Source organism: Pantherophis guttatus, chromosome 14, assembly GCF_059756535.1.
Source record: "Pantherophis guttatus breed Tessera chromosome 14, ASM5975653v1, whole genome shotgun sequence".
NCBI lineage: Eukaryota > Metazoa > Chordata > Lepidosauria > Squamata > Colubridae > Pantherophis > Pantherophis guttatus.
In genome coordinates this window covers 19,833,654-19,845,600 of record NC_142076.1, presented here as the reverse complement: position 1 = coordinate 19,845,600, position 11,947 = coordinate 19,833,654, and the positions used below count along the sequence as shown (strand labels likewise).

Below are 11,947 nucleotides of genomic sequence, written 5' to 3'. Positions count from 1 at the left end.
AGCCAAAGGTCAAGATTGATAACTTCTACCATCTGAAAGATTGATTGTCTTTATCTGATTATATTTATCTGATTTTTGCTGCCTTCCTCACTTAAAGCAATTCCCCCACGCTCATGTCACCTTATTACAGAAGAAGCTGATGAACAGCCATTAATTATAACAGTTAAATCTCTCTTTCCTGAATTGCTCAATGCAGCGTGCAACTCATCGTGTTCACTTTTAAAGGAGGCTACATTAAAAAAACACACACACACACACATTGATTCACATTGTGAATCTTCTCGACAACCCAAGCCCTAAAAAGTTTGGAGGGCGTCTGCTTTTGTGGATTGCGAAAGAACGGCAATTTTTCCCACGTTGGGAAAAACGTGGAAACCTAACTTCCAAGTGTGTCATGTCCACCTTCTAATCTGTTTTACTCATCACCTTTGATTACCGGAAGCTCTGAGTAGTCCTTCCATTTCACCGAGCTATTAAACGGAGAGGCCAAATTGAAATCTCCCCAAACGGGATGAAGTTTCACTATTTGTTTATACATGACACGTCTTTGCCTGAGACTTTAATTATTGTTCCTCCGAGCACTTAACTGGAAGGTCAGCAACGGTGGCTGTCATTTGATAAATGGCAGGAAGATGAAGTGGGTGAACAGAATTCTTTATTAGACATGACCATTTACAAGGAAGTGATTAAAACAGAGAAGAGAGGTATCATGAGGGGAAAATGTGCTGAATTTATTTTTCCTCCTGTTTAATATTAGCATCCAGAATAATAGCGTAATGCTGTGCAAATTGGCCACGCGGCCATTAACTCTTCCGGCTAACTGCTATTTAATGTTTGTTTTGCAAAAACGGCAACAAGAGGCGGCTTGTTAAAAAGCGGGTGAGAATGTGACATGTTTGTTTTTAAATTATTCAGGTAGGTGTGGGTGCCAAAACGTTGCTCGAGAGGTTCTCGGCTCTCTGGAAAGGTCTAGAATAGATAATATAAATCCAAATTATTATATAGGCCTTCCTTCCATTCTTCGGAAACCTGGTTTCTTTCACCTTTCATCTCAGTCAAATGCTGGTTTGCAGCATTAGCCGCAACAAATAGGTTTCTTCGTAATCGGATCAAAGGAAATTCTCCTTCTTTTCATCTTCAAGACGAATCGCCACCAAGATCTAACCGTCTTCATATGTGCTGTTAAGAATTGTAAAAAACAAAACAAACCAGGAGACTTGCTAATTATAAAGTCGGTGTTAATTGTTGAATTATGGCAGCAAATGCATTTTAAGAATAACCCTTACGTAAGTAATGAAGTAGGGACGCGGTAGCTCAGCGGCTAAGACGCTGAACTTATCGATCGAAAGGTCGGCAGTTCAGCAGTTCGAATCCCTGGTGCCGCCTAACGGGGTGAGCTCCCGTTACTTGTCCCAGCTTCTGCAAACCTAGCAGTTCAAAAGCACGTAAAAAATGCAAGTAGAAAAATAGGGACCACCTTTGATTGGAAGGGAACAGCGTTCCGTGCGCCTTTGGCGTTTAGTCTTCAGCGTCTGGCTCTTCTGCTTTTAAATGGAGATGAGCACCGCCCCCTAGAGTCGGGAACGACTAGCACATATGTGCGAGGGGAACCTTTAAGTAATGAATATGCCAGTTTGGAAATAGGACATCTCTGAAGAGGAATGGCTTCACTTGTGTTCGTAATCCTATAACGTTAATAACTTTATTGCGAGGTATTTGGGATGGAGAAGATCCTGGGAAAACAAAAAACAAAGACATTTGAGGATTGTTAGCCAGTCCGAAGCCAGGAACAGCAATGTGGCGACCTCAGTGCTTTCTAAACTTGGTTGCTGTGTTGCAGACGTTTCATTACCCAAGTAGGTAACATCATCAGTGCTCGATGGGCGTGGGGTTTGCACTGATTTTAGCACTGATGATGCTCCCTAGTTGGGTAATGAAATATCTACAACACAACAACCAACAGGCAGCACCAAAGATTCCATAGTCCAACCTACTTATTGAGGAAATTAGCAGCAGCCTTAAAGTTGCAACCATCGTCAGAGGTTCAGTGTGGTTTCATTGTTGGTATTGGAATGGTTGAAGGGGCTTAAGCCTTCTGTCTCTGCCATTTTCCCTTGATTCAGTGCTAGTTTAATTATTCTCTGGCCTACATTTGGGAGAGCAAGAACCAAGCTGATATATTTTTAGTGGCAATGCTACACTCAGCATAGTACGATATTAATTGGAATGCCTCTTTTATAGCAGGGATTTTATGTTTCATAAACAAAAAAATGAAGAGACCATTTTCCTAAATTAGATGATACAACCCCAAAGTAATTGTTTTACAATCAATTGTTATGTAAAGCTTACGTCTTACAATGAATTATACGTACGGAACAATTCTTTAAAATCATAATAAAACTAGGAAGGCATTAGAAACTTGAAGCCTGGGATAACTTTCCTCGTAAGGCAAAATTTCTTACGCTTGAAAAAAAATAATTAGCTGAGTTGCAAATTAACGCAAAAGAGGTCCACAGGACTTGGTTGGCAATCCTTAATTAGAAAGTGTCTGAATTCTGAAGGCTAAACTGATCATGCAACAACAAGGTTAATTAGAAGTACTTGCACGGTTCAATACTTCTGTTTAAGTAGGTAATCTTATTACAATGGAAAACAAAAAAAAATAAAATATATGGGCCATTTTAGATCCAGAAGAAAAATCACATTGCCAATAAAAACCCCAGTTGAAATAATGACTCATTTTGAAATTGGAATACTGGGCAGTATTTTTTTTTTTAAAGAGTCCATCACTTTCCTTTCCTTCATGCAGCTCATCAATCACGGCCCTGAAACCTCTTTGAACTTCGGACACAACTATTCCACACAAGTAAATTTCTTCAGAATAAAACAGGCCTAGCATCTATGGCAGAGGTCTTCAAACTTGGCAGCTTTAAGACTTGTGGACTTCTGGGAGTTGAAGTCCATAAGTCTTAAAGCTGCCAAGTTTGGGGACCCCGATCTATGTTTTTTTCCCAGCATGAAATGGGAGATACAACCCATACCCCAAATCTTAATTCTGCCATTTTCTCTTCTTCGGTGGGTACCTGCTTAATTCCAGGCCCATCTGTTGGAAGGCAGTTAGTTGAGTGGTGTCTGTAGCCGAAAACTCTCTTGCCCAGTTATTCCAAATTGAAAAAATATTTTGTTATTTGATCCGTTGTCCTATATCTGTTTGCTTTGGGAAATATTTGGAAACTTGCAGAAGTTGGTCACGAGGACTTATGAAATACGAGTTCACAGCAGGGATAGTATGACACATAATATTGAAAAAAAGCTCTTCTGCCAATTGTTCGGGGCACAGTTCATTCTCTGAGTGCTCCTGGCATCGTATCAAAGAGTTGTGTGGCTTATTTAACTGTGTCTGTATGTAACTGGCCTTTTCCCCCCTCTCTGAATTCTGCCTCCTTCTAGTGAACACACCGCCTCTCTAGATACATCCCATATATTTTGCTCATCCAGATCCATTTTTGCACTTAAATATCCCGATCAGAAGCTCTCCTATTAACCATAACACTTTACTTTATGTCTGCTTTGGTATTTTTTAATCCACGTTAGGCTGCTCCCTTTATTTCATATAGTTGGTGGCCCTGCTTCTCTTTTCTTCGGAATTGTACTTGGTTTGAGTTCAGCTCTTTTTTCGGGTAAAGAAGATTCTCGCCAGCCCAGGTTCCAAGCAGAAGGACTTTTGTAAAGTTGTCATCTCGAGCTATTAGATGTTCATGCGCCTTCAGACTACTTGTCTGCATTGTAACGTTACATGACAGACGTTTGCCTTCTGTGAATCTGTGTCAATCAAATTGCCCGTCCCGTGAAATGCAAACAAGCAGCAGTGCCGACAGATTTCTCAGGTGTCGTAGAGTCACTGGGCTTTGTCTCATGCCTCAGCACACACTCACAAAGCGGCCCTCCTCAGCGGTAACACAAAGTCTGTTATGGCTTGCTGCTTAATGACAGCCGTGCCATCGACTGTTATAAAGCTTAATGTTTATCATATTCATGATGACCCTGAAAACAATGGTGTGGTATGATATGGCATGGCATGGGAGAAGAAACTTCTGGAGTTCTTAGTCCAAATTTTTCTTTGCAGACATGGGAAGTTTCCGGGATGAGAACCAGCGGAAAACCGTCCCTGAAGGACAAGCTGCTGTCCTAAACGTCCCCCACATCCCCAGTTACCCCAAACCGCAAGTGACGTGGTTCAGAGATGGGCACAAGATTATACCGAGCAGCAGAATGTAAGTAACCATCCAATTATTGTTTCAGATGTGACCAAACGCACATTTCATTTCATAATGCAACTTGTATTTGAAGCGCAAGGCCAGTGATGGCTAACCTTTTTGCCATCGTGTGCCAGGATGGGGGTGGGGGAGGTTCGTGTGCATGTACGTGCCCACACCCATAATTCTATGTGCCCCGCCCTGCGCATACATGCGCAACCATCCCTCCCCTCAGCTCCTGGCCTGCCATGGCCAGGTAGGTCTGTTTTTCTTTCTCACCTGGCTCCAGATGCTTTCCATGCATCTGGGGAGGGTGAAAACAGCCTTCCCCACTCCCTCGGAGGCCCTCCAGAGGCCTGAAACGGCCCCATTTCCCAACTCCCGGTGGGACAGGAAGTGACTTTTTTGCTGTCCCCAGCCTCCAGAGCCTCTCTAGGAGTTGGGAAATGGGCCATTTCAGGCCTCCGGAGGGCCTCTGAGGGAGTGGGGAAAGCTGTTTTTGCCCTCCCCAGATGCATAGAGAGGATCTGGAGCCAGGTGAGAAAGAAAAACGGGCCTTCCCCACCCTACCCCAGGCCCTCCGGAGGCAGGAAACAGCGTGTTTCCCTACCTCTGGTGGGCCCAGAAGGCCTGAAAATCAGCTGGCCGGTGCATGCATGCGCACCAGAACTGAGCTGGAATGCCCACTAATATGGCTACGTGTGCCATAGGTTCGCCATCACGGCACAAGGCTATTGATAACCACGCAAGCTAGGGAACGAGATAAATGCCTGTTTTAAGCAAGCCTATATTAACTATTTCAAGACGATACTTACGCCTGCCTTTGCGGTATTGATCTGTTTTCCTCTGTAGGGATGATTATTCTGGCTTCGCTTATTTAGAACAAACCCTAAGCAGATCCGCAGATGGTTATTTACCCTCCTGCTCCCACCTTCCATTCTGCTTTACAGTACTTTATTTAACAATGAAACGGCAATTAGTGTTTGTTTTCTTTTAGCTGCTTTTACCCTGCAGTGACAGTTTTATTTTCTTCAGTCTAATTAGCAGTTCAGCCATTCCCAGGCAGTGGCTGCTCTCTGACTACCTAAGCATTGTCGCTAGGTGTTCTCATCAGCAACCCGTCCAAAGTGCCAATCTGGTTTTAACTCAAACCCCGGCCTTTCTTTCAACGGGCTCCCTTACGTAATTTAGTAAGCAATTAGCGGAGACCCCGGGGGTTTTGCTCTGGTGAGTGTCGGCGGGCAGGAATATCAGAATGATTTATATAGCTCCCGCCACGAATTCAAGGAAGGTTGCAAAGTATCTCGGGCCACTAATGAAAAATTGATCCTCGACGGCAAAGGTGGATACCCTACCAATAGCCAGGAGCAAGGTTTTTTTTTTTTTTTAACCTGACATCTTTGTGGACAAGCACCTCAGACACAAAGGCAGGGGAATTCCTCAGGAATTCTGGGAGTTGAAGTCCACAGGTTGTAAAAGGGCCACAGTTGCCCACCCCTGCACAAAGGTAATATCCGTGCCAGTTATGTTACGGAGTCCTAAAGGTGATTTTTTTTCATGGGGCAACTGGACTTTCTGGTTTTCCTTGGAAGATGTCTCGCTTCTCATCCAAGAAGCTTAGGTAGTATTTAGCTTCCAGCTGCCTGCAATTACTGAGAGTTCAAATCTCACCAGGCTCAAGGTTGACTCAGCCTTCCATCCTTTCTAAGGTAGGTAAGATGAGGACCCAGTTTGTGGGGGCAATAAGCAGACTTTGTATAAATATACAAAAGTAGGAAGGCTATTGCTTAACGCATTGTAAGCCGCCCTGAGTCTCCGGAGAAGGGCGGCATATAAATCAAAATAAAATAAAATAATAAAAAAAAGCTTCTTCCACTCAAATAAGTCTCTAGCAGGGGTGAAATGCTCCCGGTTTGGACCGGATCAAGTGATCCGGTAGCGATTGTAGCAGGTGGCTCGGAGAACCGGTAGCAATGGCGGCACGAGGCTCCGCCCACATGCCCGTTACTTCCCACTTTTAAAAGGTTAAAAAAAGGCTCTGACGATCGCACGACATAGCTGTGATGGTCAGAGCCTTTTTTTTTACTTTTAAAAGCATTTTTTTTTACAATTCTTTCGCCCGAATAGGTTGTTAAAAAATGCTTTAAAAAAGTAAAAGAAAAAAAAAGTTGGCCATGCCCACCCACTCACATTACACACACCCCTGCCCCCATCAAGCCAAGTCCACAGAACCGGTAGTAACAAATTTTACATTTCACCACTGGTCTCTAGTCTGTTCTGCCCCAGCTCCGGATTCCTGAGGATATTGACACACCCCAACGGTCCTTATCAAATTTATTAAGTAGCAAGAATAAACCAAAGTCCGGCAAAGGTTGGCAGCCAGCCCAGAAAACAAAATACGATAAGACTTTTCCAAAAATGCTCTGATGATAATTACAAGTTGTTTCCAGCAAGAAACTTACTAACCGCGTGTGACTTAAATAGGCTAAGGGAGTGGCCAATTATCCTCAAGCCTTACTCTCGAGGAGACCTCCTCCTCCTCCTGAGTAGCCACTCCTGCCTTTTGGCAGCCCTGCGTGCCCGAGCATTGAGGAGAGGCTCCTCCACTTCGCTCTCTCCACTTGAAGGAGCCTCTGGAGGTTCTGAAGGCCCTGGCTGAGTCTCTGCCTCTGGCACCACATCCTCTTCAGCCTCCTCGCTGTCCGACGTGAGCGCTGGCTGAGCAGGCTACTGGCGTGACACCACACTAGCCTCCTCATCGTCGGGATCAGTCACGATCCACGCAGGCTGCTGGCAGGCCACAACATAGTCTTCGAAGTATTTCCTAACTGAAGAGAGGACAAAAACTGCACAATTAACTCATATTTGCTGAAGCAGACGGCCATCCGTGTCACGTCACTGCAGAGGTTAACGTCAGGGTGTTATTGCACAACAACTTCATGGGGCTATCAAGCAGCAAGGAGGATCAACAGAAGAGGAGCTGAAGAAGCTTCTTGGATGAGAAGCGAAATGTCTTCAAAGAAAAACCAGAAAGTCCAGTTGCCTCTTGAAAAAGCATCTTTGGGACAACCATGATCTGGATGGCTGAGAATCTCCATAGTCATTTATGTTTTGCCGTAATTGGTTGAATTCTTAGTTAACAACAAAGGGTTTTATGTATAATGTGGATTGTCCAAAATCCAAAACTCTCAAGGTTTAGCAAATGATAACCGTACTATAACTTGGGGTTTTATGGTCCCAGGGCAGGATTTCTGGAAATTCTCTAGACCAGGGGTGTCCAACCTTGGCAACTTGAAGACCTGTGGACTTCAACAACCAGAATTCTCCAGCCAGCCAACATGGACCTGTGGACTTCAACTCCCAGAATTCCCCAGCCAACATGGCTGGCTGGGGAATTCTGGGAGTTGAAGTCCACAGGTCTTCAAGTTGCCAAGATTGGACACCCCTGCTCTAAACCGAAAGCAATTTTCGCCGAAATCTAGTCTATCAACTTGGAAATATTTACTGTTGAATTCCAAGCATGCCTGGGATCTCAGCCATAAGCGGTTCACAAATGATAGATCTCTTAATCTGTCCCAGCTAAGCCATGTAAATGCCTCCTGGCAGGAGATCTCTCTTTTTTGCTTCTCTACAAAGCATACCGATGACGCTAGAGCAAAAAAGAAAAAAAGAAAGAAAGAAAAGAAAATAGAACTATTGTGTTTTGCCTTCTTTAATGCAAAGTATTTTTGCAGCCGATTGCTTAAAGAAAGCTGAATTACGCATCGCCATTTCGATCCCTTTTGAACAGGAGCAATATTTCTGGCAAGAGGCGTGAATTAGCCTTTTCAGATCAAAAGACTGAAAGGCGGTAGAATTCAGGGCACTGTTGCCAGCGATTTCTATTTCTGCAAAAACAGAAAAGGTGGAACGCAACTCTATCAGAAAGTATAAACATGTAAACATTTTTCTAATAGTAAGAAACACGTTTAATTCGCCAATACCCTCCAAGCATTGTAGCTTGAAATTTTAAAGCAAACGGTGTTTATGGATTTGCACTTTAAACAGTATTTTTAATTATTTTCCCACCTGAATAAGAAGACATGGTTGGCTGGGGAATTCTGGGAGTTGAAATCGGCACGTCTTAAAGTTGCCGAGGTTGGGAAACCCTGGATTAGAGAAAGATTGGATTTTCCTTTGACTGGATACATTCGCGGCTATTTTGACACTGCTTGATGAAGGCCAAGCAAAGAAGAACTGGTTGCCAACCTAGCTATGAAACTCATTTTGTTGCCTTCTGCGTTGAAGTATTGGGCAATTAACGGTGCCATCCAGAGAGCGCTCTGGCAAAATCATTTCTCTAATCCCTGCATGGATTGTGACTATGTAGGAGAAATGGGGAGGAAGCTAACCACCAGATTGCAAGAACACAAGTGAGCGAATGAGGAAACCCGAACTCATTGGTAGCCTCAGGTTGCAATGAACAAAGACACACATTCAATTCTGCAGCTACTAAGATTGTTGGGCGAGCAGGGACAAAAACAGCCAGAGAAGTGATTGAAGCCTGGGAAACGGGCCCCTCGTGAGTCAGCAGGGGTGAGGATTTACCACCAGCCTATCAAATACTTAGGAGCTGAGGGCTTGACAGCACAAGGAAACGACAGCCAATCGCCAGTCATCAACATACCAATCAGCCAATAGGAAGGCACCGCATAAACACGACTCACAGAACAGCCCACAGCACCTATTCCAGTAGAGAGAAATTCCCTGAAGATGGGTTCCAGCATGAGTCCGAAAGCTCGGAAGAGTAAACCTCTGGTCCCGGTGACCGACCCAAATTCGATTTTGCGACATTATCCCGGGACACGTATCTTTGCCTTCATTCATTTATCTCAGTTTGTTGCCTAGATTCTTGGACGCTTTGAGGATAGCCTGCTGCACTTGGAGCGCTGTCCTCACAGGCGCCTTTGGTGTGGGCTGAAGCGGTGCTCTCCAAACGATGCTCAAACGAACCTTCTCAATACCAAAAGGTATTGATGTTTCCTGATTCTTGTAGAATAGACGAATAAGGACTCTGTCCCTTCCTTTAAATGTTTTGCATTGCTTTTACCCATTTAGCGCTTGGTGATACCATCACTGCTCAGTTGTGCCTGGATGCTTTAGCACAGGGGTCTCTAACCTTGGTCTTTTTAAGCCTTGTGGACGTCAACTCCAGTGGTAGAATGTTGCCGGTTTAACAACTGGTTCAGTGAGTGCGTGCTTTGCGCACGCATGTACCTAAGGCGCTTGCGCGCAGCACTGAAAATGAAGCATTTAGAAGCTCATCTGCTTACCTTCTAAGTCAGCAACGGTAAGTAGAACAGCGAGGAGGGAAAATCAGCTGTGCCGCATGATTGAGATGAGATACAAAGCAAGGGTGGGTTCTACTTACCTTTACTACCAGTTCGCATCGGGAGCGTGTGTGTGCAGTCATCATTTATGATGACGTCCAGGTCAGTGGGCGGAGCTTCCCGCTGGTTTTACTACCGGTTCTTGCGAACTGGTCCGAACCGGGGGCAACCCACCACTGCTACAAAGCAGGAAATAAAGGACAGGATAGAGCGGGGGCGGGAGGACGGAGCTAACTGATCACCGGCGCTACCGGTTCGCCCGAACTGGTCTGAACTGTCTGAATTCTGATCAACCTCTGATCAACTCCCAGAATTCCCCAGCCAGCCATCTGTCAATTCTGGGAGTTGAAGTCCACAAGTTGCCAAGGTTGGACACTCCTGCTGTAGCATTTTCTATGCCAGGAATGCGCTAATTCAATTTGTGTCTCGTTCTAATCTCTTCCTTATGTATTATCGTGTTAAGCTCTTTGAGTTGTTCTGGGATGTTTTTATTTTATTTAGCATTATATCTCCTCTTGATTTGTATGTTAAGGGCAATTCACTAAGTAAGCAGTTTTTCATCTTACTAAAAGTAATTTATAGCCCTCAGTATCTAGGGAAACATCTTGCCCCTATTTTTTTATTTTTTTTACAAAAAGGAAAACTCCCCCCCCTTTTTTTTTGCAGCCATTGCATTTCCTTTTGGGCACGGAATAAAGTCAAGTGTTTCTCTTTTCTCTTGGTGTGGTATTTGATAGTATTTTTTAAGAATTTGCTTTCAGTCAGCACATTTTATTATTTTTATCTCTCTCCAGGAGTCCTAATAGTACTATTTTCATTTCTCTTCATGTTTAATTGCACATTTTTTGCTTTAATTATTGATCACTTTTGCTTGAATGACTTTATAATATTTTTTTTTTTTGGCTCCGGTTATGCATCTTTCATGGGCTTGTAAAACATTGATTAAAAATAAATATGTACAAAGCTTGTGCATGTACATATTCATAGGGTTGTTATTTTATATAAATTTATATACCCAATATTGCTTGGAACTAGAAAAATGCACTTGGGCTAGGAAGCAGAATCCTCTTTAGAAATGTACGAATGCAAGATTCTGAGTGAGATAATTTCCCCCTATTAATACTCACATTGTATAAGCACAAATGTGTAGCTACTGGTTTCCTTCCCACATTGGGAATAGGACTTGTCATATCTCTTCAATCCAGCCTTTTAAATTACTTTTAGTGTTTTAGGTTTAATGTTTTCCTTGATTTATAGCGTACCTCCTTGGTGATTTGGTCCAAAGACACATTCTTGATAGACAAATAAATGCTGCCAGCTGTTGATTATTGTTGCTAAAATATTATTTAGCGGTAGGGACATCACTGATCATAAATGGGTATAATTACCAGATGCACGTATTGAAAATAGCTAGCGTGTTTCACATATTCCGTTAGATGCAGAATAAACTTGCCAACAATATGTAAAAAAAGAATGAGAAAGTAGCCTAATATTAAACACTGTTATCTTAAGCTTACATACTTCTTTCTGCCAACGGCTCAATCAACAGATGATGGCTAAGCTAGAGTACACTGATAAGATTTCATCATTATCCAGAAGGATGATATGAAGCCCTTTGAATGATGCAATGCGATAAATCTCCTAATAGTATAATGATTCTTCATCTGCTTATTTTGGTTATCCCAATGCAATCAGTTTAACAATCTCCGTAGCGAGAGAGTGCATTTATTTTTGAGTTCATATATTTTATGAACCAACATTGCCCCCCCCCCAAAAAGAGTGAAAATTGTGAATATAACTCAGCTGAAACTAAGTTGTTGATCTTTTATCGGGCAACCTCAGGAAGGGAATTTCCAAGCTCAGAGAACTGTATAATCGTTCTGTGGAAATGTTAAGGCTTTTTATACCTGTGAGGCGGTGTGGAGTATTGTCTCTTTGCTTATGAAGAAATATCGGTGAGTATTTGAAAGGCTGTGCTTAAAACAACACAATCATAGCCTGTTCTCTCCCTCTATAGCAGTGTTTCTCAACCTTGGTAGCTTAAAGATGGGTGGACTTCAACTCCCAGAATTCCCCATCCATCCATCCATCCATCCATCCATCCATCCATCCATCCATCCATAGCAACATTAAGCTGGGTGGACTACAACTCCCAGAATTCCCCAGCCAGACATGCTGGCTTAGACATTCTGGGAGTTGAAGTCCACCCATCTTCAAGCTTCCAAGGTTGAGAAACACTGCTCTAGAGGTAGTCCTTGACTTACAACAGATTGTTTAGTCACCGTTCGACATTACAACAGCACTGAACAAAGCCACTTATGA

General features: G+C 43.2%; 1 protein-coding gene across 4 annotated transcripts in view; it reads left to right on the top strand.

Moving 5' to 3' along the window:
• SDK1 (sidekick cell adhesion molecule 1) overlaps nucleotides 1-11,947 on the top strand; it is a 430,408-nt gene that overhangs the window by 87,380 nt on the left and 331,081 nt on the right. For all 4 annotated transcript variants that reach the window (XM_060684054.2, XM_060684053.2, XM_087878657.1 and 1 more), the window contains exon 4: nucleotides 4,127-4,274. In XM_060684054.2, coding sequence (XP_060540037.2) covers nucleotides 4,127-4,274 — 148 coding nt within the window. The remainder of the gene's footprint in view (nucleotides 1-4,126; nucleotides 4,275-11,947) is intronic.